The 27,724-nt window shown below is 57.6% G+C and overlaps 3 protein-coding genes across 4 annotated transcripts; 2 read left to right on the forward strand and 1 right to left on the reverse strand.

Annotated features, from left to right (window-relative positions):
- The first annotated feature begins 3,073 nt into the window (after nucleotides 1-3,073).
- Nucleotides 3,074-8,156, forward strand: LOC115615459 (cationic amino acid transporter 2-like). Its single transcript, XM_030503573.1, has 11 exons — nucleotides 3,074-3,410; nucleotides 3,487-3,642; nucleotides 3,898-4,054; nucleotides 4,311-4,447; nucleotides 4,796-5,018; nucleotides 5,503-5,639; nucleotides 6,000-6,102; nucleotides 6,208-6,350; nucleotides 6,702-6,868; nucleotides 7,470-7,578; nucleotides 7,835-8,156. Exons 1-11 carry the CDS (start codon nucleotides 3,074-3,076, stop codon nucleotides 7,987-7,989), a joined length of 1,824 nt encoding a protein of 607 aa, XP_030359433.1. The 3' UTR covers nucleotides 7,990-8,156.
- Nucleotides 8,157-9,081: 925 nt separating this feature from the next.
- On the reverse strand, nucleotides 9,082-17,485 carry CCDC69 (coiled-coil domain containing 69). 2 transcript variants are annotated; one of them, XM_030503575.1, is made up of 9 exons: nucleotides 17,398-17,485; nucleotides 12,517-12,586; nucleotides 11,936-12,102; nucleotides 11,609-11,684; nucleotides 11,413-11,486; nucleotides 11,082-11,183; nucleotides 10,674-10,793; nucleotides 10,378-10,475; nucleotides 9,082-10,235 (listed from the first exon to the last, which is right to left on the reverse strand). In XM_030503575.1, the coding sequence occupies exons 1-9, from the start codon at nucleotides 17,443-17,445 to the stop codon at nucleotides 9,626-9,628; spliced, it is 1,365 nt and encodes a 454-aa protein (XP_030359435.1). In that variant the 5' UTR covers nucleotides 17,446-17,485; the 3' UTR covers nucleotides 9,082-9,625. The 2 variants fall into 2 exon arrangements, with proteins under 2 accessions (XP_030359435.1, XP_030359436.1); XM_030503576.1 differs by having other exon boundaries at nucleotides 9,983-10,239.
- Nucleotides 17,486-22,202: 4,717 nt separating this feature from the next.
- On the forward strand, nucleotides 22,203-27,099 carry GM2A (GM2 ganglioside activator). Its single transcript, XM_030503578.1, has 4 exons — nucleotides 22,203-22,491; nucleotides 24,349-24,501; nucleotides 25,294-25,476; nucleotides 25,585-27,099. Exons 1-4 carry the CDS (start codon nucleotides 22,366-22,368, stop codon nucleotides 25,738-25,740), a joined length of 618 nt encoding a protein of 205 aa, XP_030359438.1. The 5' UTR covers nucleotides 22,203-22,365; the 3' UTR covers nucleotides 25,741-27,099.
- Nucleotides 27,100-27,724: the final 625 nt, after the last annotated feature.

Consider the following 27,724-nt stretch of genomic DNA (forward strand, 5'->3'; position numbering starts at 1 on the left):
AGAGATACTGAGCCTGACCCTGGAGCCATGGGCAGCGATGTCTGTTCTCTGGCTGGTGCCAGCAGGAGCAGATAAAACCAAGGACGCCCTTGGGAGTTTGAAGGTTGCTGGCATGCTTCAGGCATCCAAACCCTGCTGGTACCCACTGGCTCGAGCATCTCTCTGGGGCTGCGAGGCAGCTGAGCTGCTCAGCCCTGTCCTGGGCAGCAGGGACTCCAGGATGGATGTGACCCAATGGCTGCAGGGATGTGCCCCCCAGGGTATTGGATGCACCGCGAGAGAGTGAGACCCTCATGGCCAGTCTGCACCACTGCTCCTCCGTGTCCTGTTGTTCCCTCAGGGAAATGTTCCCTTGGGCTGGCGTTGGTGTCTGGAGACCTCTCTCACATGAGACAGCGTGGGTGACAAGCACAGCTTTGTTCACCCTGCACTGCAATGCAGGACAACAGCCCTGCTCTCCTCCTGGTGCCCCTGCTGTGTCATGGTGTGCTGAGCACCCCTATCCAGAGGTGCTAACCCAGCAGCTCACAAGGTACACTGGGGACATGGGGCTGCCCCACGCACCCAGGATGGGGTAACCTTACAATTAAGCATTCACTATGTTGTAGGTGCATGGCTGATGTCCCCTTTCCCTGCACCTGCACATTGCAAGCTGAAGACCAGAGGATGTGCTGAACTACAAGAGATTTTTGTTCCCAGAAACTATGAGCAGGCTCAGCCTCAGCACTATCTATAATCAAACCGAAGTTCATTCCTACCTCAAAACACCAGCTCCTAGCATCTCCTTAGAGCCTGGACTCAGTCTTCTTCTCTTAAGATGCTGAAAACCAGCCACACCACACGATCACTTCCCACACATCCTCTCCCTACTATGAACAACACTATAGAAGACCTGTGCTGGGGTCTGAGGGCACTTATATGCCTTATAGGCCCTGATCAGCCTCACCTGAGGCCACCACCCAATCAGCCCTGGGCCTCTATTTAAGCCCAGCCCTGGACCCACCTTAATCTCTGCTTGCACTTTGCTGCTCAGCTCCTATGTGCTGTACTTCAGGAGGGAGGCATTGTGTTAGGATGATTCCTGGTACCTATGGAGGAGCATCCAGGTTTTGTTGCATCCTTACAATCACTCCCCCTAGTCATGATGGGAGCTGTGGAGCTTGGCTGTTTGGACAGAGCAGACATTGGGGTTGAGAACTGTAGCTCTGGCTCTGCTCCCAGGGCAAGGCTGGGTGGGTCAGTGATGGGTGGTCATGCTGTCTGCTCTGCTGTGAGCTGCACTTGGGTCATTGAGTGCTTCTTCATCTAGGGCTGTGATGTGCAATGGGGCTGTGAGGTGGTGTGGGCAGAATCTGAGGTGTTGGTGTCCAAATACTGGGCAAGTGCGGGGCCTGTGCTCCTATGCTTTGCTGCAGTCAATTCCTGGACCTGCTCATCTCCTTCTATGTTCTCCCTATGCCTGGGTACAGCTGCAGGTGCATGCACCCATGCATCCTGGCCGTGTTCCTGCTCCTTTCTGCCTGGATTGCTTCCAAAACCTGCTCCACAGATTGAGATGAGGTTCCTGGTGTGAGGGAATGGGGGCAGAGGGAGAGGGGTTCCCCATTCCACCTGCAGAGGCAGCTTTGCCATATTAAACCCCTCAATAATGCCCCTGAGCCCATTAGCATTGCAGGCTCGTGTGGATGCTTTGGAAGGCGTTGTGGGAAAAATATTTCTGCATAGATTTCCCATTGTGCAGCCCGGAGTGGTGGTCAGTGAGGGGAGGGCCAGGGTGCTCCCATAAGGGATTTAAGGGGAGAGTGTAGCTGGGGCTGCCTGGTGCTCACCATCACCTCGCAGCTGGAGCTGTTTGCCCTAAGGATGGCTGGAGTAAGTAGTTTCCTTGCAGAATAAGGGGAAATCATCAGGGTAAGATGCCCTGGGAAGGACTGGTGGTGGGGAGTGGGTGCTGCAGGGGTGGGAAGGCAGCCTTGGTTGGCTTGGCCTTGGGCAGTAGCTCTGCAGCCCTCAAGAGACACAGGAGTCATCCTGGAGGTTGGGGTTCCCTGTGCCACAAGCGCTTACAGCATCCCATCATGTGGGTCAGGGTGCTGGGTACTGGCCCGGCGTGGTCCATGTCCACCCCCCAGGCTCACAGCATGGACTGCACAGCCCTACGATCCTTGGTGCTGCTGGGATGAGCTGGTTTCGAGGGGGTCCCTGCCCTTGTAAACAGCAGATTATGGGATTTGCAGCACGGACTTTGCTTTGCTGCAGGGTGACTGGAGGTCCTGGCAGCACTGTGGGGATATGGAGGCATGCAGCCCCCTTTCTGCAGTGCTGGATGCTCCTGGGGAAGGATGGGGGGAGGCACAGAAATCCCAGGCATGCTGTACCAGGCACCTCACTTGCCCGATGCACAGATACTGCACAATTTGGGGTTTCTGTTGGGCTGTCTCCATCAGTGATAAGTAAGCCATAGCATTACTGTACAGGCTGATGGCCCGGGGAAACCAGTCTCTGTCTGAGCTGTGCCATTGGCACAGTTATTGGTGCTGTGGGGGCATCTTCAGCTGAGCAGATGGGTCTTTCCTGGTGCACGTCAAGGCCAACAGCTGCTCCACGAGCAGATCATCTTCCATCCCTCCTTCTTCTGGCCCCATTTCTGCATTTCAAATAGTGTCAGTGTCAAAGCTGGGACAATGCTGGTTGTGTATCCCTGTGTAGGAATACTGCTGGAGCAATAGGACTTGCTGAGCTGGCAGGGGAAAGGGATGTGTCCTTGTCCCCTTACACTATAGCACAAATCAGAGCCCGGCAAACCCTAATAATGCATTTATCTACTTCTTACTGGGATAAGAGAGTAACGCAGCCACTTTAGCCCAGTCTTGCTCCAAAATGGGCTCATTTTCTAGCAGAGACAGAAAACAGGCAGCACCCAGCAAGTCTGGAAAGTACCGTGTGGATGGTGGGAGCTGCAAGGAAAGTGTTCATGGTTTGAGTCATATACTCAGGGCAGCATCCTCCTCACGCCTGCTGCTCTCCTGTCCCACAGGTGCCATGCTGGGACTGGCTGCTCTCTGTTCTGAGGATGCTTTCCCGCAGGAAGCAGATCCCGGCTGGCTCAGAGCGCTCCAGCCTTCGCCGCTGCCTCTCCACCATGGACCTTGTCGCCTTGGGAGTGGGCAGCACGCTGGGGGCTGGTGTCTACATCCTGGCAGGGGAAGTGGCTAAAACCAGCTCCGGCCCCAGCATCGTCCTTTCTTTCCTGCTCGCAGTCGTGGTGTCCGCTCTGGCAGGGCTGTGCTATGCTGAATTCGGGGCCCGTGTGCCCCTGGCTGGGTCTGCCTATCTCTACAGCTACGTGACGGTGGGTGAGCTGTGGGCATTCATCGCTGGGTGGAACCTGCTGCTGTCCTATGTCATTGGTATGAGGCCTTTTTGATCCCCCCACCTTTGCTGGGTGTCATTCCCAGACCCCATGGAGCCCTCACCTCTTGCCAGGTACCGCGAGTGTCGCCCGGGCCTGGAGCGCTACCTTTGACCAGCTCCTTGGCAAGAAGATGGGGAGGTTTTTGGGTGCCCATGCAGCCATGAGCTCTGTGGGGCTGGCAGAGCACCCAGATGCCTTCGCTGCTGGCCTGGTGGTCCTGCTGGCAGGTAGGATGCATCCCCCTGTGCCACTCTCCATCATGTAGGATGAGTTCCTCACCCCACCTTCAGGATGGTGCTGATCCTTCTGAAGCTTTGCTATTTCCCTGAGCGAAGAATGGAGAATACAATGGGAATCTGGGGAAATCTGCAGATACTCCTGACTCTACCACTGTCCCCCTTTTTCCAGCCTCTCCAGTAATGTCTACCCTGGGTCTGGTGTCATCCAGGAGGCTGGACCAGTTTTGCTCTTTTTGTCCCCAGGGCTTCTTTCCTTTGGAGTGAAGGAGTCCACCACAGTCAACAAAGTCTTCACAGCTCTCAACGTGCTTGTCCTGCTCTTTGTCACACTGAGTGGCTTCATCAAAGGTGACCTGAGCAACTGGAAGCTCAGGGAGGATGACCTGCCACGGGCAGCTGGGTATGAGCGATCTGCTCTCCCCATGCTGCCTTTAGAGGGTGATGGGGATGGATGGGTCACCCCCCTGATGCTTTATCCCAGGAAATCCCACTTTTCTCTCATTTCTCCCTGCCCTATTGGCAACGCGTCAAAGAGCCAAAGTCCTACGTCCTGATGGGTTGATGCTGGAGGGGTGAGCAGGTTGGATGGACTGTTCAGCCTGGTCCCCAATTGCATTGACCCCTCTGCACTGCCTGACTCTTCCTCCTCCTCCCAGGAACCAGTCTGTGGCTGACAACACAACCAGTGCCTTTGGGGTGGGAGGCTTCATGCCCTATGGTTTCAGTGGGACCCTGGCTGGAGCCTCTACCTGTTTCTATGCCTTTGTTGGATTTGACTGCATCGCTACCATGGGTAAGTGAGGTGGGGAGAGGTGCTGGTGGAGCCCGCCCCTGCAGGCTGGGGTCCATGGCAGTGACTCTCCCTGCAGGAGCTGGTGTAGGGCTGGGAATGGGCACATTCCTGGCTCTGTTGCTCTCTCCTGCCCTGTGTGCTCAGAGGAGGATCTATAAGAGCCCATGTGGCATGACTTGGCTAATCCCAAAGCATGTCCCCATAACCCTGGAGCCCAGTGTCCTTGCCAGAAGGCCTCTGTTTCCCTTCTGTCCTGGGGGGATACGGGATATGCTTTCCAGCCTGAGCTGTGCATGCCATGCACATTGAATGAGCATCCATTTTTACAGCTGAGCTTGTCCTCCCCAGGGGAAGAAGTGAGGGACCCACAGAGATCCATCCCCATGGGCATCATCCTCTCCCTCCTCATCTGCTTCCTGGCGTACTTTGGGGTATCTGCTGCCCTCACCCTGATGATGCCCTACTACCTCCTGGACACCATGAGCCCGCTCCCAGTGGCTTTTGAGTACATTGGCTGGAGCAGTGCAAAGCACGCTGTGGCTGTGGGGTCACTGTGCGCCCTGACAACCAGGTGAGGGGAGCCGTGATGGCAGCTCTGTGCCTCAGGTCAAGGTTGTACTGGAGCTATAACACATCCAGGAGCTATTCCCAGCCCCTACTGACTGCCCTGCTTGGCCAAAATCCCTCAGCCCTTCCTCACAAGCCCTGTTGCTCCCACCCTGGCCCCTCCTCATCAGCAATAAAGCCCTTGCCTTGCCACTTTTAGCCCCAGGCTGGAGGAAGTGGTTAGGTGCTTGATAGCACCATGATTGCAGGAGCAGGCTGGGGTTTCTTGGTGTGCACAGGGCTCCCCATGACCTGCAGACATCACTTCCCTGATACTGTTCCTCATCTGATGGGGAGCGTGGTGATGGTTTTGTCAGTGTGTTCTTGAGAAGGCCATGGGCCACACGGATGAACAGGAGCTCTCTTTCTACCCAAGGAGGAGCAAAAGGCAGGATGGCACCTCCTGGATTCCTGCCCTCTTCTCCCCATTTTTTCCCCCCTGTCTGCAGCCTCCTGGGCTCCATGTTCCCCATGCCACGGATCCTGTATGCAATGGCTCGAGATGGGCTCCTCTTCAAACCTCTGGCCAAAGTGAGTCGCTGTCAGTGCCCAGTGGTGGCAACGCTGGTGTCTGGAGGAGTGGCAGGTGAGTGATTGGGTCACCCCTTAACCATGAGCAGGGCTTGGTGGATGTCCTTTTCCAGCAGGATAACACACAACCCCTAGCTTGCTGGTAGCTGTTTGAGCAATATCTGCACCCAGAGAGAGGTCTCCTCACTGTGGGTGAGGATATTTGGCCTTGATGCTGCCCTGGGTTCAGCCTCTCTGCGCTGCCATGCAGGAGGCGGCAGGATGCTTTGCACCAGTGACAGAAGCATCACCAGCCATCGAGGTGCTTGAGTTCTGTTGCAGCGGGTGTTGGGGGCAGAGAGCACAGCTGAGATGGGCACAGCAGCTGTGCAGCCAGCTCTGCTGAGAGGCTGAAAAGGGTTTCTCATCCCCACAGCTCTCCTGGCCCTCCTCTTTGACCTGAAAGCCCTGGTTGACACAATGTCCATCGGCACACTGCTGGCCTACTCACTGGTGGCTGGTTGTGTGCTGCTGCTCAGGTCAGCGCTGGGGATAGGGCTCACCCAGCATCTGATGCTGGCTATGCCTGGGACAAGGCACAGGCACATGCCCACACACCTTGACATCAAATATCTGCTCCTCAGGTATCGGCCTGCACCCAGTGCGCAGCATCCTCCTGCAGGGAAGGTCTTGGCTGTGCAGCTCTGGTGGGACCACCTTGTCCATCCACCCTCACATCCCACCCCGCGCTCCTCCTCTGCAGTGGCCTGTGCTCTCACCGCTGTAGGTGAGCCCAGGAGAGATGGATAGGGTTTATGGGGAGCCAGCACAGGATAACCACAGGACACATCGCTGCTGTAGCACAGGCTGGCAGGTTCCTGCTTGCTGTAAACCACCCAGCAGCAGGATCTGCCTGGCTCCCTCCTGCCCTCTCCTGACTGCAGCATAGCTGCTGCCCCAATGGGACCTTTGGAAACCTCCTGCTTCCTCCTGGAGAGAAAAGCTAAACCCACCATGGCAAACCACGCAGCCGTGTCCCCTGGTTGTCCTTTGTCCCTCCCACCATGGCAGCCTGGGTGAGGGATGGGATCAGCATGAGGAAGTGTTGTCCTCACACGCTGCCGTGGTCCCTCCGCAGCCGCCCTGGTGTGTGCCGTGAGCTGGGTGAGCACCTCGGGGCTGCCGTGCCTCTGTGCCGGGGGTGCCTGGTGCATCACTGCCCTGGCTCTGCCCGTCCTGGGGATCCTGGCGGCAGCTCTGCTCATCTGGAGGCAGCCTCAGAGCCGGGAGGGAGCATCCTTCATGGTGAGCACATAGCCCAGCCTCGGGGACTGCGCCCAGGGAGAAGGGCCTGGGGGATGGAGAGGAGGCAAGTGCCACAGCCCCGTGGGGAAAGGGTCACATTGCATTGGGAGGGGGGTGTTCTCTCTGATTTAGGTCAGGCAGACCCTCACTGTATCCACAATGTGCTGTATTGGTCTTGAGTTTTTCCATAGGGATCATGCCTGGTTCCTCCCCACCATGTTTCACAGGCCAAAGGGGCACCTCCTGCAGCCCCAACTGAGCCCACTGCCTGTTGCACAAATCAGAGCTGCTCCTCAGTGAAAGGGATACCTGGTCTTGACACCCTGGATTGTTTTTGCTAGTGGTTTACTGCCTCCCCCTTCTAATCCTGCAGCGCCTCCTGTCCCAGGACCCATCAACTAAACCACCCTCCATGAGCATCCCTCTCCAGCACAGGCTGTGGTCCCAGCTCAGGTCTCTGAGCCTCGCAGCCGGGCTGGCCTTCCCCTCACCTCTTCGCAGCTACCCAAAGCAGCAGAGAGCTGAATTTGCCTGTGAAACCTCTGTCTGGTCCATCTGGGCAAAGGCCATGACCCCATTCCCTTGTGCTTGGTCCCTGCAGGTTCCCTGCCTGCCCTTCCTGCCGCTCCTCAGCATCACCATCAACAGCATCCTGATGGCCCGGCTCAGCGCGGGTGCCTGGCTGCGGTACCTGCTCTGGATGGCCGTTGGTAAGCCTGGATGCCCTCCACAGCCCAGAGCTGGTGGCAGCCTCTTTGGGTGAAGCCTTGGTGGTTTGAGAGCCCATGGCACTAATACTGCCTGCAGGGCGGTGGAGGGTGGGTCAGGAGAAGCTGAACTTTACCGTCAAAGGGTGGTGGGAACACTCTGCCCTCTGGTACCGGGCCCAAAGGGAAGGGGTGATTACACTGTGGTTGGGAGGAGAGGGAAGAGAGAGACTCCCCACCCTGTTCTGCCCATTCCCAGGTTTCCTTATTTACTTTGGCTATGGGATCCGGCACAGCGCTGAGAGCCACCAGCCTGAAGGGGCAGCTCCCTGGGAGCCAATGGGAAGCACGGCCAGGGAGGTGGCCCTGGAGCCCTGTGGGACCGTGCAGTGCCTGTCTGCTCCGGGGCAGTAAGAGGGGACAAGCACCTGGGTGCCCAGCTCCCTCCACCCTGTGCCCGGGGGACAGAGAGATCCTTTGGGCTCAAGGTCCCATCCTGCAGAGCCTGGTGAACCTCCCTGAGCAACCTGAATCCTCATGGTGAGCCCCTGCCACAGGAGGTTTGTTTGGAGAGGGTAAAGCAAACAAGTCTTTTGCTGCTATTATTGGGTTGTGGGTTGACTTCTCTTGCCTTTGAAACCTCTCCCTGCAGCCTCCCAATTGCCCTCTGTCCCCTTGCACACTCTGGCCCCTCAGCTGCTCACAGCAGAGCAGGACGCTTCTCATGCTGCACTGACCCGTCTGTCCCCCCATGACTGCCAAGGTGCTGCCTCGGTCAGTTTTTTCCCTCCTTATGGTAGACAAGTCCTTCTCTGGGCTCATTTATTCCTCCTCCTCAGTTCCCAGCACTCCTCTTTCCCAGAGCCAGGCACATTCCTCCAGGTCCCACGCAGGATCTGCCTTGGGGGCAGTGGGACATGGTACCAGGTGCCCAGAGCAGGGTGCCAGACTAGTCTCGCTTTACCCAGAGATCCTGCCCCCTTCAACCACAGCTAGGCAGGGTTTGCTGCTCAATTTCCCCTGCTTTGATGCTACAGAGCCTGCTGTGTCCCCACACATCCCTGCGGATGCTGTGCGAAGATGGAGCCATCCATCCCCAGAGCCATGAGATGCCCTGGGGGTGTCATAGCTGTGACACAATGGGCACCCCCATTTCCCACTGTTGATGCTTGGGGTAAGAGCTGGACCCCACATCCCTGCTGCCTTCCTGGCTGCCTTATTCAGTTGCTGTTTTCCTGATATGGATCAGCACAAAGGACGGAAGCAGCGGTTGCTGTGGCCCTGCTGCCTTGGCAGGGCTGGGAGGGTCTGGGTCTGCCCTGTGCTGGAGCCCATTGAAATGAATGAAACGAGGGAAGGAGCAGGAAAAGGGGGACCAACAGTGGGGGCTTCATTGTTGTGGCTTTGTGGTGCCTGTTCCCACCCCTCTCCATCTTCCCCCTGCCCCCAGTGCGGAGCACACAGCTCCTGCACCATCCCCAGAAACACCAACATGGGATTCTTGGGGCTGCTGCTTCCTACAGACTTGTAATTGTTACAGCCAGTGGCACATACATACACACATACACACCCGGGCTCAGCAGCCCTGGGGAGGGGACAGGCCAGTGACAACCTCTGGAGCAGTGACCATCCCACCACACTCATGCACCCAGGGGAAAGTGCTTGTGTGCAAAGAGCCCTGCTGGCAGCATCTTCCCAATGGGGATGTGCTGGCTTGGAGCAGGGAGGGATGTGACATGCTGGAGCCTGCTTCCCCTTGGGAGGATGCTCTGCTCCCCAAATGTGTACCTCTGGGCATGCAGCCTCTGCCCAGCTTTGGGGGAGATGGCACTGGTGGTGCTGCTGATGTGGAGTGGGGACAGGAGGGCTTGGTGTCTGTGTGGCAGTGAGCAGGGGAAGGTCTGGGATGCAGGAGCAATCCCTGGGAGCTGTTTGCTGGAGATGGAGGAGGTGATGAGGAGGGCATGGGTGGGAGGGCCAGGCTGGCATGGTCTATGGCAGGGACAGCACTGGAGGTGACAGATATACCCAGCTGCACCCATTCCATGGCTCAGCCCTGGGCTTGGCCACCTCCTTCCCAGGGAGTGAGGTATCTTAATACCATCACATCCCCAGTGCCCTCCTCATCCTCCCGGTTCTCCCATGCCATCCCAGTGACCGCCTCATCTTCCTCCTCATGCCCCCAGGCAGCACTGTTGCTGGTCATGCTCAGAGCCAAGCGCTGGGTTGGATCCAGCCCAATCTGTGTGTGCTGGCTGACCCCTTTTACCCCATATCCTCCCACCAGAGGAAGAGGTGCAGGGATGGCACAGTGGGGTTGCCAGGGTGCCCCACATGGGCTGGGAAAAGGCAGGCGCAAGTGTCCTGTGAAATGCTCCATTGCCCTTGGTTGGATGGGGCCAGCCCAGGGGCCTGCCCCAGCAGTGGGGCACTTGTGAGAGCAGCCCTGGGCTCCGGCACCCAGAGGGAAGCCCCGACACCCCCTGGGCAGTGTGCTACGTGGCGATGAGGGGCACCTCGCTGGCAGCGATGGGGAATGGGGAGCCGTCCCCTCCATTGAGCACGCGGTACAGCAGCTCCTCCTTCTCGCGGTAAGCCTGCTCCCGGAGCTGTGCCTCCTTCTCCAGTGCTCCGCGGGCAGCCAGGAGCTCTTCCGACAGCTGCCTGCAGGAAAACAGCACCCGTGAGACCCTTCTGCTCCGCAAAAAGTGGCCCCGTGGGCTGCAATATATTCTTGATGTATTCTTGACAGGGCCCAGCCCTGTCCCCGATGCCACCGGGGTGTGTGGGACCAGCACTTACCTCGCCATGACCAAGTGGTTCTGGGTGCGAACTTGCAAGTCCTCATTCTCCTGTTGGAGAGTCTTCACCTTCTCCTCCAGCAGAAGGTTCCTCTCCGCCTGGAAGTAGGCATGAGGATGAGGAGGGAGGCAGAAAGTGATGGCATTGCACCCACATCCCCTCCCTGCTCCAAGAGATGAACCAGGCTCCATCCACCTCCCCTTCAGCTGCACTTTCTGGACAGGATTCAGGTGGGGGGAAGAGATGGAAAAAGCAAAGCCCACTTGTGCCCCCCCCCCCCCCCCCTTTCAACCCACCACGGTCTCCAGGTTCAGCAGCTTCTTGTCGAGCCCGTGGATGTGCTCATTCTTCATCTCGATGACAAAGTGCAGGCTCTCCAGCTCCTGCTCCCAGAAGGGGCTGGGGCTCCCATGCTCCTGTGAGACCATGGGGCATGTGGCAACTGTGGGGTGGGCACACGGGGTATCTGCCATGGTTCACCCCACACACACCACCTCAGAGGGCCTTGCATGGCCCAGGAAGGGTTTGTACCCACAAGACCCCATGTTTTGCCCATCACATGTGTTCAAGAGACCCAACAGCCCATTCATCTCCCAGGGACGGGGCTTTGCTCCCTACTTCAGCTGCCCTGTGTCCCCCCAGCATCTCAGGGTCCATCAGAGAAGCTTTGGACCAGGTCCCCTCCCTGCCACCCCTCTCTGCACCTCAATGTGCTTCTTGTAGTCCGTGCTCATAAGCGACTCCTCCACCCGCTTCATCCTCTCCTGGAAAGACTTCAGCTGGGAATTCAGCGCCTGGATCGTCTCCTAGGGCAGCCAGGGAAGAAGCAGGATGGGAGATACCTGGGATTTCTTCCTAAGCAGAGCTGGGCTGTGGCACCCTGATAACGCCAGGGCTGGAGGAGCCTGTGTGGTCCCTGGGCACACCAGGGGCCGAGGTGGGCACCGAGGAGCTTGGGGCACCACGGCAGAACCAGCAGATGGTCCATCAAGCCCTCCACAAGCACCCCCTCTCCAGGGATTTCCCCACAGGTACCTGTAAGGCCGCCTGGGACCTGTGGTGGGACTCTGCCAGCAGCAGCTTCTCCTGCTCATGTGCTCTCTGGAGCTCTGCAGGGGGAACATGAACCAAGTGTCACTGGTGTGGGGACACGAGGGCAGTGAGCCCCACAGTGCCATGGAGCAGGGGGGCACCGCAGTATTGGGGTGAGCCCTGCTGTCCCAGCACGCACCTTGCAGGGTCTCCGTGTGTTCTCTCTTCAGGGCATCAAACTGCTCCTTCAGCTCCAGGTCTTTTTCCTTTTCCACCTGGGAAGCAGGGAGATGACAAACCCTACCTGTGTGAGGGATGCTGCGGCCCTCCCAGCCCCTTGTGCCTCTTTGCCAGACCGGCACCATTCCAGGCTTCCTAACCCCTTCCTATCCCGTTCCTTCTCCCCAAAATGGGAGACTTCAGCCCAACATGTTCCAGGTCCATGATTGATGCCTGGAAAGTCCTGGCTGGCCACATACTCCCTGCCCAGCCACTGTCCCCAGCAGTACCCGCCTGTTCGACTGACCTGGATGTCACCATCCCGGGTGATTCCCTTAGTGCCTGCCTGTCTGGCATCCCGCAGCCGCTCCTCCTCATCCTCCTCCTGACCTTGGAGGAGTCTTGTGCTCTCTGTCCGCTCCTCTTGCAGCGCTGCCTTCTCCTTCCCATCCTCAGGCAAGAGGGTGGCATTGGCTGCAATGCAAATATGGCTGAAAAGGTGCTGGCTGCATCCTGCTAACTGGGCTGTCCTCGCCTGGGTTCAGCCCCTGTCCTCTTCCCACTGGACAAATACCTGCTCCCATGTCACTGGTGAAAATTAGCACTAATGAGGATGGTGCTGGCTCAGAGAGGACACAGCTCAATAGGGGACAACCTGTCTGCCTGAGAGGATGGGGTGCCATCATCTCTGGGATGCCATCATCTCTGAATGCCATCATCTCTGGGATGCCATCGTATCTTCCCACTTGTACCAGTGCCATGTGGAGGCTGCAGCCACCATCCCCATCCTCCCCAGCACAGGCTGGCCACCCTGTGGTCCATCTCAATGCTTTATTGATATCACACTGGGAAAGCACAGCAGGGGAAAGACACACATCATCTTCTCACCGTTCTCTGTCTTCAAGGCCGCGAGCTCCTGGGAAGCTGGTCCCCTCTGCTGCTGGGCTTTTAGCTGTCTCTAAGAGAGAGAAGGGGCTGGAGCAGGGGGGACAAAGCAGGGCAGAAGGCACCCTGCACTGGGCATGCTTCAGTCCTGCTAAAACATGGGTGCTCAAGCAGCAGTGGTCCCTCCCTGACACTCTGCCCTCTGCCAGCCCTCAGCACCCATGGGTGCCCGGCAGGCAGCCTCAAGCTGTATCCCTTCACCCTGGATGCTTCCCAGCCAGGCATTGCCAGCCACTGGCTGGAATACCTGAGGGATGCTCACAACCCCCCTGACATGGTGCTGGTGCAAAAGATGGTCCAGCAGCAAAATATTTAGTGGGTGAGAGCAGGCAGCACTCAGCAGGACTATAGCGCTTCATTGCCACCTTCCTCCTGCCCTGTCCCTGCTGCTCAGGGATGCTCAGGTTCAGCCTGGTCCCTGGCACCCTGCAGCACCCCAAACAAGCCGATGCTTTACACAGCTGGGCTTTGACACAGGAGTGAGACATGAAAACATCCATAAAGCAGAGGCGCTGCGGGCCCCGTGCAGGGCTGGCAGCGGCACAAGCAATGACCTCAGGAGCAGAGGAATGTGCTGCTCGGCCCCGCGTGCTCCCGCACGCTCCCACTGCTGCCGGGGGCTGATAGAACCCAGAGCCGGGAGCTGCCTTCAGCATCGCAGCTCTGTGGGATGCCTTCCAGCCCTGCATGGGCTTAATTTAGTCACTTGGAGGGGAGGAGGAGAAGAAGAAAAGAGACATGGATGTATTTTTATCTGTTGCTGGAAGATAGAAGCAAATCTCGCCTGCTCTTGTAGCTCGGCCTCCCCGGTGTGGGGCAGATCCTGCCCCTCTTGCCCATCACTGGGTCATGCTTCTGGGCAGGGGTGCGGATGCATTGTGGGCAAGGGAATCCACCTGCAGACATGATGCTGCTGTCCAGCACCCACAAAGCCACCCCTAAAAACACCGGTCCCTAACGAAACCAGTCCTACAGCATGTGGGGAGCTTGGCTGAAGACAGACCAGATTGGAGAGCCTGGCTTGGGAAAACAGCAAGGGAAAGCAAACAGGTCCCTGCCTCTGCCTCCCCTGCAGCCCCCCTCCTGAAGCGGGAGGGAAGCACAGTTGCCAGAGAGGCTCAGGAAGACTCTGAGCCTCTGGGAAGCCACAGCTTTGTCTTCCCTTCTATGGCGTGAGCGCTGCGGTGTTGAACGCAGCCCAGGCAGCGGGGTGAGGAGGCACCAGACGGTCGGGATTCGCAGGGTTTGTTCTCATTCCCGATACAACTTGCCCTGCAAACGCGGGTCACCCAGGATGCTGCTGAGCTCCAGGGTCTCCAGCCTGCTCCCTGCACCCATCTCATGCTGATGTGCATGCCCCTGCGATTTAATGTGCCCCGTGTCCCATGCTGCGTTTTGGAGCCTGGAGGTAGGGAGTGCGTAGATGAGGTAGTCAGGGCTCTGCAAGCCTGAGAGCATCACGGGACTCTCAACCACCCACAAGTTATACTGATAGAAAGCACAGGCTGTGCGCGGGTCACACAGCCCCCAAGGGTTTTGGATGATCTGAGCCTCGCCAGGAGCAGGATGCTGGTTCTTCCTCCAGGAATGACCACCAAACCTCACCTGCCTAAGATAAACTGCCTCCACGGCACATACCTCCTGCTCACTGGTGGAGGCGATGCTCAAGGACAAAATGTCCAAGGCTGGTTACCCCGATCACCCCCGTAGCATGGGACACATTCCCAACATGGATCCAGGGCACTTTCGCGTCTCCCCCGTGCCCCAAACCCAGCTGGATGGGGCCTCAGAGCCCCTCAGCTGCTCAAGGAGGAGGATTGAGAGAAATGGCTAAACTGGCTAAACTGAGCTCAGAAATGGCTAAAAGAGAGCAGGAGGTATGTCAGCACCAGCAGACAAATCTAAATACCTGTCCTGAGGCCATGAGTGAGACACCCTTCCTACCTGTAAGAGCTACTGAAATAGTGTCCTGAGCTAATTTTACTCCTAAGCACTCAATTGTCCTTTGGGATGAGAGCTCCAAAGCCAGGGTGAAAAGCAAAATATGGCTGTAAACTGAAATACATCAGCACCTTGCACTGCCACCTCCAGAGCAGCACATGGCACCCACATCTCTGGTGTCACCCAGTGCATTTTGGAGAGCTGGAAGCCAGTCCTGGTAGCCACTGTGTGTGAAAGGAGCAGGTTGGGAGTTGCTTCAGCTGGAATGGCTTTGTCCCAGGGAAGAAGCAGCCTGGAACATCCTGCAGGTGCAGGGCATCGGCAGCAATGCTTATCCTATAAGGTCTCAGCATTGAAACCTCTGGCTTCGGCTTTGAGGAGGCTCATGTCAAAAAATACCTTCCAGCTATAAAAAAGAAGTACCCACGTTCTTAGAACTAAGTATTTCAAATGGTCTGGAGCAGAATTGTTTATAGATGGATTAATTGGGATTTCCAGCAGCACCTGAGGCATCTCGAAATGTGCCAGCGGTGGGGAGGACCCGCACAGCGGCAGCTGCAGCCTCTGCTTCAGCTTTCAGCATGAGGTGGGGTTTTGCACTGTATTTTTCTTCCTCCTTTCCTGTTTTACAAGTGTGTTAAGCAACTAAACCGTGCAACAACAAACGAAATCACACAGAGGCAGGAAATGAGCATTTAAATCCCAACCCTGCTCCTGGGCTTGAGGTGTCTGCTTTGTGGCCCTGGAGAAGGGCCTATATGGTCTGTGACCGTATAGAACCTCCCCAGGACCTGCAGCAGATGCTCAGTGCTGTCACTGAGCAACACTGGCTCAGGTCTGTGGGACCTGCCTTTGACTCTGCTGCTGTTTTACCGCCGGTGAGGTTATGTTACAAGATGACTATCACCTCTCGTACAGCCAGATCTGTGCTGCAGACCATATGCAAAGCCTTCATGCCATAGACAGCCCTGAGTTTTGCATCCTGACCTTTCCCTGGCTCCTACTGCTACATATAGTTCCTATATCTCCAAAATAAATTCACCCCAGCACTGGAAGGCAGCCAAACCTCAGCTCTGATCTTTTGGGAAGGAGTCTCGGCCTCTCTCACGCTGGGAACACAACTGAAGGGCAAGTGGAGGTGATGGGTGGCCAAGTGTGGGTGGAGATGGAGGGGAGGGGATCCGCAGGGACAGTGCCTGCAGCTTGGGGCCGGGCTTTGGCCACAGCACCTTCTCCTGTGCCTCCTTATCGCCCTGCAGACCGGTGATGGGAAGGATGAGGCTGCCAAGCTGCCTCCCACAGGGTACACAGCAGTGCCTGGTATGCCATCCGCCACCAGACCCAGCCCAGCACGGGCTCCCCAAGGTCACTTCCAACCTGAGACCAGCCCCAAAGCCTCCACAACCCCCAGCCCTAGGACAGCCCCCAGCCCCATTATGTCTTTTCCTAGTTGTGCTCATTATCCATGGTGCAAACTGGGCTGCCCATGGCAGGAGGGTTGGAACTAGATGATCTTAAGGTCCTTTCCAATCCAAACCATTCTATGATTCTATGCCCCCCCGGGTCCGCCTGGGTTTGGCAGCTCTCCCATCCCCAAACAACCCCATGGGACCACCTCTGCAAGTCCACCCATCAGCAGTGGGAGAGTGAGGGTCTCCCACCTGCCTTTTGGTACCCTGGATGTGAGAACATGGGTGGGAGCGGCTCGATGTCCACCCTCACCCCTTGTTGTCCTAAAGAGGATTTTCAGCGCTGCTTTTGGGATTAACTTGTGACTTAGTCACAGCATCAGGGCTGTTTTATGGGGCACGAACTGCGGTGAGCAGCGCCTCAAGGCTCAGCAGAGGAGCAGGGGAGCAGGCGAGCGCAGGAAGGGAGGTGTCTGTGGGCAAGTGACTGACTTCAATTTCCTCCTTTCAGTTTTCAGCACCTGCAGCCTCAGGGCTGCTGTTTTCTCCCTGTCCTGTGCCTCTTTTCTCACAGTCACAAACCAGCCCACAAGTGTCTGATCTCATGACAGAGAGGAGAGTGTTTGGGGTTTGTTTTTTTCTTCTATGCTATGGAGAAGCAGCCAAGGCTGCAAGTGCTGTAAATAAAGGCACTTGCTGGCCCCGGGGCTGTGCAAGCTCCACTCCTGCTCCCCCACACATCCCAGCAGCGGGTTGTGCTTTAGACACATGGTCCTGGGCGGCCGAGCTCTTGCAGCTGCCTCTGCAAAGGGCTGTCCATGTAGGGGGGAACGCCAGCACCATGGGGCCTTTCCAGCTTTCCACCTGCCCCTGCCACCCTCCAGCCACCACAACCCACCGACACCAGCTACACACAGCACAACTTCACAAACACCTCCCGAGGCTAATGGCAGAGTGAGAGCACGTCAAAAAAGAGTAATAATAAGCAGCAGATAATTTCTAGACCTTAAATCACGAGAGGTCTTCAGTGCGAGAGCAATGCACTGAGATCTGTTGGGAACTGTGTTCCCAGCCTTCAGCATGAGGGGGGACCCGGCATGAGAGGGGGGATAACTTTTGGGGCAAGGGAGGATGCTGTGGGAGGATGGCAGAGGATGGGGGAACCCATCCCTGTCTTATATAGGACCAACATTTCCAGCAGGCATTGTCACCCCCATTTAGCATGGGTGATGTGGGGGGACAGCCCGGAGGGGTGCAGCGCTGGTGGCTGCGACTCCCACTGTGCCCGGTGGGATCACCCGCAGCCAGGAATAACCGCAGCACCCACCCTCACCCCTCAGCACACCTCCCACCCCCGGCAGTGCAAGCGGGGCTCCACGCACCCCCCAGCCCCACGCGAACCCCAACTCCACGCAAAGCCCCGACCCCTCGCAAAGCCCCGACCCCAGCCCAAGCCCAGCCCCGCAGCCGCTACCTGGCCGCCGGCGGGGCAGCAGCGCAGGGCGCTGCCGGTGCAGCCCATGGGGCTCAGCCGCGGGGCGCGGAGCGCGGCATCCCCGGAGAGCGGCTTCCGCTGCCCGGCGGGACCGGACGGGATGAACGGGACGGGATGGACGGGACGGACGGGACGGGACGAGCCGCCCCAGCTGGCAGGCAGGAAAAAAATAAAGACTAAATAAATAATTAATAATAATAAAAAAGTCGCCGCAGCTGCTCGCAGGCAGCGCCGGGAGAGGGTGCTCTGCACCCCCGAGCCAAGGGCAGGGCCCCCGGCTGCAGCCCGCCCCCGGGGCTGGCCATGGGCATCCGGCGGGGTGCCCCGGCTCTCGGAGCTCTCCAAGCCTCGGGGTGCTTCGTTCAAAGGTGGTAGGATCCTCTGTGCTGGGAATGGTCTGTCCATGGGGTCCGCTGCACTGAGGATGCTCTGCCAGGGGTGAGGGGAAAAGGTAGCAGGACTCCTGCGATGAGGATGCTCCATCTGGGGTGGGGGGAAAGGGGAGCAGGACCCTGCACTGGGGTTGGGGTCCAGCTGGAACATGGGCAGCCTTGGGTCACTTCCTTGTTGAACCCACACCAGCCCCCTGGGAGAAGGGATGCAAGGGGCAAAGGTAGGATCCATCCTGGCTTTTGCCATCACCCCATGAGGTTTCAGCTTTTGCTGGGGTGGTTGTGTAAAAGTGGTGGTTTTGGGGTGCTTTATTCTGGGAGCAGCTCTGCTCTGGGGGTAGCTGTGCTGGCTGGAGGGGGCTTTCAGTGTGGTCCATACTGCCTGAGGGGCTGCATCCTGGCAACCCTCCTCTTGAGCATCCCAAACACCCCAAATTCTAGGCCTGGAGCCAGGGTGCCCTTTTCCAGGGGGAAATCTTGCACTTTGGAAATGGGTCCCGGAGAGGTAGGAAAACACATGGATTTGGAAGTGTCTAAAAATCAATGGGAGGAAAGGCAGGTTCCTCCAAATGTTTTGGTTCTGATGATATTCTTTAAATACCGTGAAATAATAGACACTTCTAGATGAACACACATTCTGACCTGAAAAAACAATCATCGCTGCCACCCAGCACTGCTGAAATAGGAGTGTTTCAACCTGGTCACGAGGCTGTGCCCGTATGGAAACACTGCCAGTTTTTGTCAACAAGTTTCTATTCTGACATTTTCCACATATCCCCTGGGATTAGTCCAAGCAGCCTGCGGGCCCAGGGGCTGCCAGCACGGCTGGTGCTTCCCCACCGCTCCTCCTGCGCACACAGAGAGAGAGCAGAGGTGTGTGGTTGCCCCATCACACATTGCGACTTGGAGGTGTTCTTTCTGCCCTGGTAACCCTGAGACTGGACTGGGTAAATTGTGAAACATCACTTGGGATGTCTCACCCTTAGGATAGGAGGGTGGGGAAGGCGAGGGGCAGGCCCACGGCTGCCCCAAGCCTCCTGGGGACTGGTGGGACCAGTTGCCTTCATCCTCTTGGGTAGATGCTGCTTAACCTGGGTGAAGTTTGGTGAGTCACAGCAGCTCCCTGGCACCAGCTCCCACCCCTCAGAAACCACCACGAGCGTCTCTGTTCTTATCTCTCCCAGCACTTCATATATGGGGCAAGTCTCCTTCCCTGCCTGAGAGTACTTATTTGGGCTGAGTAGATGGTTTGTGGGATAAAAGGCTCAGCAAGGTGCTGGTCTCCACCTCTTCAGGGTTAACGAAAAATCCTGGTCCAGACTTGGGAGGCTGAAGGCGTGCAGGGGCAGGCACAAAGCACATGCGTATTTCCAGGCTGAATGTGCATCGCTGGGGCCGTGGCTGCGAACAGAAAGCAACTGTGTGGGCAGCTGAGGAGGAGCCTGTCCAGCTGCCATCACGTCCTGCTGATGCACCAAGGCTCAGCCGCTTGCACGTGTGCTCGTGGTAATTTCTGGTTCTAACTGTGGGGCACTGAGGGGGTGCATTGGAATGCCCCAGTGCACAAAGCAGGGCTCTGGGTAGGGTTTCTCTTGCTAATGGTGGAGAAAAAAGCAAAGGGTTTGGTCACGTCAGGCTGAGGCATCAAGCCAGCAAGGCAGAGATGGGGTTTGAGGATGTGCAGTGAGCACACCCTCATCTCTAAGCGCCCCATATCCTGTCCTGGTGCTGCAGGCTCTGTTTTGCTGTGCTCACCATGGCAGCTCCAACCCTACACTTATATAAATCACTAACTTTTGGAGAAGAGACCACACCAAATGACGTTATCTCCTTCCTTCAGCCCACAGGCACATCTATGAGGCTGCCTGCCTGAGGCCCTGCCTATGCCACCCCAAAGCTTACTTGTTTTACCTTGATTTTAGCTTGATTTTAGCAATTCCTCAGTTTCTCCCATCTTGCCTGTGCAGGCTGCACGGGATGTGTCCCTGCTGCTGAGATCTCCCATCTCAGCTCTGCTTCATCTTCCTCTGCCCCAATACACACTGGTAACTTGCAGCAGGGCAGCACTTGAACAGCCAGAAACTTTGGTGTCCCACTGCTTTGGAGCAGAACAGGGGCTTTTCAGGCCATTGTAGGGGTGGGATTCATGACTGCAACAACTCATCCCCCTCTCCCTAACCAGAAGAGCATGGAGATCTGGGGGCACGTGGGGCTGAGGAGGCTTGCAGAGGATGGGAGATGATGGGACTGTGGCAGCAAGGGCATTTCTGCCCATGCAAAGACAGGAAAGCAGGGGCAGTGTGTGGCAGCCCTTCCTGGTGCAGCTTTGGCTTGTTCTGAAGTTTGCCCTCATGTCTTTGTCGGTGTTATCACCATCTCTCCCAAGGAGAGGCAGCGGCTGGAGACATCTCAAGGGCTTTGCCTGGAAAAGCGAACTTAGGAGCGTTTATCTCACGCTCAGCTGAATTGCCGTAAATGGGATAACAGCTGGCCAAGCCTCGAGTTAATTTGTACCAATGGTCATTTAAAGTGTTTGCCAAAGCTTATGGATAAGAGAACTATTTATGCAAGCTCTTAAAGCGTCTCCTCTCTCTCTCCAGTTCCAGCTGGTAAGGACTGGGTGGGATGGGGTGGTTATAAGGCAGTGTGGGGTACTAGTGCATGGGATTTCCAACTGGGACCCTGCTTGGTCTCTGTGCAGGGTGGTCCCATGAGCAGACAGGATCATTCATTTTATTTTTTTGTTTCTTTTATTTTCAGAAACCCAAACTGGGAAAAAAATAAGGGAGAGAAGATTTTGCTGGAAGGTTTTTGGGTGATGCTCTGGCTGGTGGTGATGCAGAGCTGGTGGCTCAGGCCGTAGAGAGAGAGAGTGGTCTGTGGTTGCATCCTTCACCCTGCTCATCATCTGCTATCTGTTTGCTTTTGTCAAAGAGAACACACAAAGTCATCAACCCATCTGTGCTCGCTGCTTTTCTTCAATGCAAATTGAAGATGTTGAGCCAGATCTGTTGAGACCTCATGACTTGGGCTTGGGCTTTGCATGCATGAGATAGCTCAGAGAACTGTTTGAACTGCAGAGGATCTTGCATGTGTTGGAAAAAAAGACATCACAGACTCTTCTGGTGGGGATCTAGGTCACGCATGCTTCTGCCTTGAGGTAGAGCAGCCATTTCAAGTCATTCCTGCCCCTGCCTGTGTTTTTCCAAGCAATAAAGTGTGGGTTAACCTGTCTTTACAGTCCTTTATTCTCTTTTTTTCCCCCACAGCAAAATGGAGGGGGAAAGGATGGGAATGGGGGAGTGAAACCTTCACCCACACTGCTTGTGAGAAGAAGGAGAGCATGTGATGCTGGGGGCTGGAGGCAAGGGGCTCTGCTCCCCTTCTGGCTCCAAATACGATGCTCCAGCTATACCCCTGCCTCTCCCCTGTTCCATCCCTGTCCCCCGGCTGCTTCAGGGCCTCAAAGTGAAAACTAATCCCAGGGAATAACTTTGGGCCCTGCTGCCGGGTGGGAGGAACCAGGCTATTTATTCCTCACCCTTAAGCCTCCGCAGCGGATCAGTGGCACAGTTGTTGCTGCCGGTGCAGGGTGGGCAGCAGCACCCGTCACGATCCCTGCCTGCTCCCTGCCCTGCCTGCACGCTCCCGGCCGGCCTCGCTGCTAAATAAGGATGAAAGGCTAAAAATAGCATTGGTTTGGACAAGCCAGGCAACCCTTCCCGAGGCTGGGAATGATATGGAGGGGCCAGCCAGTGTCAGTGTGCGAGGGGGAGCGGAGCTGCCTAGGGGGAAGAGTCCCACAAGTGGGTCCTAATCGTGCTGTGGCAGGGTGGGAAGGGAGGTCTGAGACCTGCCGCACTCGTGTCCTGAGCGCTCAGTGCCCATTCCAGCTTTCCACAGGGAAAAATACATCTGTTCACCAAAATACGTGGGAAAACCCAGCTTCCTGTGCTGTCTGTAATGGTGGGGTACCCGTGGGGCCATGCTGGCATGATGGAGGGGGGTTTGGGGCAGCTCTGGCTGGAAAATGAGCACTGAAGGGGGAGGGTGGAAGAGAAAAGTATTAAATCTGAGAGTTTGGATAGTTTGATGAGTGCTGTGGCAAACTGCCCAGCCACGGGCTGCCCGGTGCAAGAGTGCTCTCACCCCCCGCAGCACACACCATCGGGTCTGGGGGCTCCGGTATCTGTGCCTAGAGTTGGGGGGATATGAGGCGGTGAGGAGTGGTACCGACCCTTTGCATCCACCGAGGCTGCCGGTGGGTGCCCCCTGGGTGCCTTGGGAAGCGCAGCTTCCCGTCCCAGCATCCCGGCGAATCCAGTCCTGCGCTTGGGAACAGAACCAGGGAAGGGAAGGGAAAGAAAAAAAAAAGAAAGGGAAAAGAGGAAGGGAAGATCTGAGCGTGCACAGGGGGAGGGCGCGGAATCGGGAGGTGGAGCAGTCCCACCGCTCCGGTCCCGCGGCTGCCCCCGCCGGCCTGTCCTCTCGCTTCTCTCTTCCATCCCGCCGCGGTTTGCTTCCCCGCCGGCCGGGCCAGCTCTGCCTTGTCGGGATGCGGATGTCGGCGCTGTCGCTGATGCTGCTGCTGCTGTGCGCGGTGCAGCTCTGCGCGGCCGTGCTCGGCCGCTCGCACCCGCAGCTTCTGGTGGAGAGGAGCGGGTCCCGCAGGCTGGGCAAGGTGAGAGACCCCCGACCCTGCGCCTCGGCGGCGGGGAGGGGGCTGCCGGGGGTGCGGGGAGCAGCCCCAACGGTGCGGGGTGCGGGAGAGCTGGTGCGCTCCATCCTGATGCGTTTTGCAACGGATCAACAGCGCTTTAACGAGTGTCGTCCTTCTGCAAGGTCGATTTGGGGTGCGCGGCTGGGCCGGGGGTGGTGGGATCCCATGGACCTGGCTGTGTTGGGGGGACCGTGGCTGCAGGTTTGGGGTGAGCCCCAGAGGGAATTTCAGGTCTGACAAACTGTTTGGAACCAGAACGGTTTCGGGCCCAGCGGCCTTTTCCTTTGGCTGAGCTTCCCAGCTCCTCGGCTTTCATTCCTCCTCTCCGTGAGGATTTTCCGGCTCACCAGCTCGGGCTGCTGCCTCCTCGTTCCCACGCAGCGCTGGGCCGGGCTCATCAACAGGCGCCGAGTAAGATACAGCTGATTAAAACGCATGACTCTCACACAGTGCAAAGGGGAACATCTCTTATTTATTTTCCAGGAAAGCTGATGTTGCCCCAGGGCAGAGGGAGCCGGTTAGGAAGGCTGGAGGGGGCTCTGTGTCACAGCAATCTACATTAGCTCCCATGGACCCTCTTTACCTGTGGGCGAGGGGCTCCCAGCTCTTGCTAAACGTCAGGGTGCAGCCTGACCCTTGTCCTGGCTTGCCCTGAGCCCTGTCCTGCCCTGGGCTGGTGAGCAGGATACAGGGTGAGCTGCCTGCCTGCGGTGCCTGCCGGGGCTGCCGCCTGGCACCAGGTAATTCAGCCTCCACCGGTTCTGCGGCTGCTGAGCAGGCAGGGAAAGCCCCATGGCATGGGGACATGGGCTGCCCCGGCCAAACCTGCTGGGGATGCCTCCATCCCTGCCAGGAAAACATCTGCCATTAGGCTGGAGCCTGCTCCAGGAGGGAGCTGGAGCCGGGCTCTCTCTTGCAGCAGGTTCAAGGGTGGATGTTGCAGGTGGATGCTGGCATCCCCCTGCATTGGAGCTTGGATTGTGGGAGCAAAGAGCTCCGGTGATGTTGCCAGCGGTGGCTGAAGAGGCTGGTGGGACTTGGAGGAAACACGAGAGATCTCCCAGCATGGCGCCCAGCCCAGCCAGGACACACATGTCTGGGTGACATCCCCTGCATGTGGATTTCCATTATCCCACAAGCCAATGCTGCTTCCCTGGCTCATTTAGACTGAACCAGCTGAGGATCAGCCCCCTGGGGTGTATCAGGCAGGGGATGAACCTGGTTTATCTGCCCCCCAAGCATGTGCGGAGGTGGAAATGTTGAGCCATGTTTAAAACGCAACATGTGAGTGTGATTCCTGCTCCTGCACAGAACTAGGCGGCTGGAGCTGGTGGATGAGAGCTCGCAGCAGCCAGGCTGGTCCTGGCAGAGCTGAGAGGTTGTGCCAGCCGCATGGACCCCCCAGGGCACAGCATCCCCCTGCTTGGCCACCCTGCTCTTGTCCCCACTTGCTCTGTTGCCTTTGCTCTCACACACCTCGGTGCCGTTGGCTTCTCGCCTTGTTCACATACAAAGTGTTCGGAGGCTGAGCTGAGGCACGTTTGGAGATTGCAGCCTGGGAACCCCGTTTAGGTGTGAAGCACACACAATGGGGCTGGACTGAGAGTTTCTGCAATGCCCTCAGGCTCAGAGAGTTGAAAGCGTGAGAAATGAGGGAAATGCTTATTTGGCATTTGAAGGGTGGCTGAAGGTCATTTTCTGGCTGTGTTTGTGAGTAGACCTTTTGGGGGATCACAGGTCCAACACTGGGGACACCTTCTGCAAGCCCGGGTCAAGCCTCACCTTGGTTCTAACTCCTCCTGTCCCTTGGTGCTGCAGGTTGGTGGCTTTGCCTGGGAGAACTGCGGTGACAGGAGGGACCCCGTGGTGCTGCAGAGCCTCTCCGTGGCACCCGACCCCATCAGCATCCCGGGGAGCCTGCGTGTCAGCGCGGCCGTCAACAGCGGCAAGACCATGGCCTCCCCTCTGAAGGTATGTGCTGGAGATGCCAGCATAGAATGAGCTTCCCAAAACCACCAGCAGCTGGGAAATGCCCAGCAGTGGGTATGGGAATGAGCAGCCCTTGGGGGGATGAGGCACGGAGCAGTGCAGGGTTGAGCACATCAGGCTCCGTAAGCTAGAATGGACACAATGGGCAGGGGGAGACCCGCAGCGGGAGCAGACAGCCCAGTGGGAAGCTCCCAACCTTGTCCCAGTGGGAGAAACCACTTGGGCTGTGTCATGTCCTGGAGTAATGACTCAGGGAGGCAAATGAAACCCTGGGTGCTCCCAATGGTCACTGTAGCACTCGTTTTTGGGTGGCCAGGCTCAGCTACTCCCTCCATGGACATGCCATGGCCCTGCTGCGGGAGCCCTGGGCTGCCCTGCACCACTTTTAGGGGACCTTTTGGAATGAGACGGAGCATGTCTCTCTGCCCAAGGTGCATCAGCTGTCTTGAGCAATGCCACAGTGCCTGTTTGGGGCCGGGGCTGCGGGGAGCGTGCCATGGTTTTGGGGTAGGGCATGGAGGAGGTGGGAAGGAGCGGGGCTGTGGGGTGCTGTGAAGTGTTTGCTCAAGGGGACAAGCTGAGGTCAGAGGAAGAGAAACCTGCAGGCAGAGAGGAACTGAAAACAGGAGGGGAGACAGGAGGGCGTGTGGTGACCCCATGGACACCCCAAAGAAGCATGAGCAGGAGCTGAAGGAGATGGCTGGGGAGGGGACAGGCTGGAGGAGCCGTGCGTGCCCGTGCTGCCTGTGCCAGTGCTGAACACCTTCCCTCCAGGCGGTGCTGGTGGTGGAGAAGGCGCTGGGAGACCTCTGGATCCAACTACCCTGCATTGACCAGCTGGGCAGCTGCACCTACAACGATGTCTGCACCATCCTGGATGAGCTCATCCCACCCGGCACGACGTGCCCAGAGCCCCTGCTCACCTATGGCATCCCCTGCCACTGCCCCTTCAAAGCGGTACGTCTGAAACCCTTACTGCTGTGATGCTGGGTACCACCGTGCCCCTTGGTGCAGGGCTGGGGGGGCTTGGCTGATGTCTTCTCTACATGTCCCCTCTCTCCACAGGGCTCCTACTCGTTGCCAGCCAGTGACTTCGTCCTGCCCGACATGGAGCTGCCTTCCTGGATGACCAATGGCAACTACCGCGTCCGGGCGGTCGTCAGCAATGGTGGGGAGGAGCTCGGCTGCGTCAAGCTGGCCTTCTCCCTGCAGTCCCAGTGAGGGGCAGGGGATGTCCCTCTGCTCCCCACCACCTTGTCTCCTGTCCCATCCCATCCCATTGCACCCCATTCCATCCCAACCCACCCCTGTGAGGTGCATCCCTCCTGCTGCCAGGAGGAGGCAGCTCCATACCCCTGCTCGGTGCTCCTCTGGCTGTCCTGCTGTCCCCAGCCCCATCACCAGGGTGTCCCCTGCCATGGACAGGGTGGCCTTGGAGCCTAACCCCAGCTTTTCAGCATGACCTGGGGGTACTTGTCTTACACGTGGTTTCTCTTTTTCTTAATCCCGTTAGGGTAATTTTAGACAGAAACATTCCAGGGAAAAGCAATATTTCTTGGAGCAGTCCATGGGGAGGAGGGAGTGTTTGGGAATGCTGGGGCAGGCTGGAGGGTTGCAGGATTAGCTGCGGAGGGTGTCCCTGCTTGCCCCCACCGCCTCTGGCCAGGGCTGTTTTGGTTCCTGAAAAACAGGGCTGTTTTACGGAAGTGTCCCCAGAATGAGCACACTTCAGCACATGCCTGTCCTGCACATGGAAGCAGTTTGGTGACATGAGACACCCACAAGGACACCTCCTTGTACCCCTCTGCCACAAACATCACAAGCACAAGAGAGCTGAAACCACCCAAGCCCCAGATGGACATTCCCACTCGTGAGGGACGAAGTCCCAGCAACAAGAGAGGTGGCTGGACACTGGCTGCGCCCATTCTGGCAGGAGGAACATGGCTGTGACGGGCACCAGAGGCACAGCCTGGCCAAGGACAAGTCCCACTCATCTCATTTTGCCACTGGGACTGAGCCGAGGCAGGACACTGCCCTGGGAGCATCCTTCCAGTGCACCACAACATGGAGCAGCATCCTGGCCATGGGATGGTCTGGGAGATGACCATGAAGATCAGCAGCCTAGTTCCTATTTGGGGGCCCTGCAGCCCATCTCCTGGCTGCAGCTGGGTGCTGAGGTATGGGCAGGCAGCATCCTTCCTGCCTGCAGCTCCTGCCTGCCCATGCCAGGCCCCCATGGGGCAGAGGTGCAGGTGACCTGCCAGCCACCAGCATCCCTCACTGTCACTTCCTCCTGGCGTTATTTAGCCTCTCCATAGGGCTGGTCTTCCTCCAAGCACTTTATATGCCTTAACTACTGCCAGGCTGCCCCGGCGGGAGGTCCTCTGCCACGCAGATGTTCTCCCACCGCCTTTCTGTGCCCTCAACTCGCTTCGCTTCATCCTGCTGCTGGGTTCAACGGGGTTGTTTTGCCTGGAGAAGCACTAACCCTCTTGCCCCGCTCCCCACTGTCATGCAGTGCCTGTGCCAGGGCCGCATCCTCCTTTTGGGCAGGTTCTTAATAAATCTTTTTACCAGGAAGCGGCGCTGGTGCCTCTTGGTGCTGGGGGTGACCTGGGGGGTGATGTTCGTTGCCTTGAAACGGTGGGGATGTAATTTTGAGCACGTGGGGGAAGCAAAAGCAGTGTTGGGGCTGGGGTGGGGGCAGTGGTGGGGAGATGCTGTGGCCAGAAGAGCTGAGCATGAGCAGCCCTGAGGCTGACTCCTGTGTGAGGGACACATGGGATCTGCAGGCGCTGTTTTTGGACACAGGGACTCAGTGTCTGTCCGTGCTAGAGGTCTCTGGGATATTGCTTGCCCCATGACACCTGCCTTGCTCTGTGGGGTTTAGAATCGTAGATTGATAGAACAGCCCCTGGAATGGACCTCGAAAGATCATCCAATCCAGCCTTTTTTTTGGGAAAGGGAGCCTAGGTGAGGTTATTTAGCACCCTGTCCAGTCGCATATGGAAAACCTGCAATGCGCAGGACTCTACCATGCCGTAGAATCACAGACTCATAGAATAGTTTGGGTTGGAAGAGGATGCTCCTCGTTGCCCACTCACGGAGGGGTTCAGCGCTCCCCTGTCCCCCACTGGCGGCCGCGGCACCCGCAATCTCCTCCGCTGCCACCAGGCGGCGCCCGCAGCGCCCTTCGCTCCGCCCT

Source organism: Strigops habroptila, chromosome 12, assembly GCF_004027225.2.
Source record: "Strigops habroptila isolate Jane chromosome 12, bStrHab1.2.pri, whole genome shotgun sequence".
NCBI classification, from domain to species: Eukaryota; Metazoa; Chordata; class Aves; order Psittaciformes; family Psittacidae; genus Strigops; species Strigops habroptila.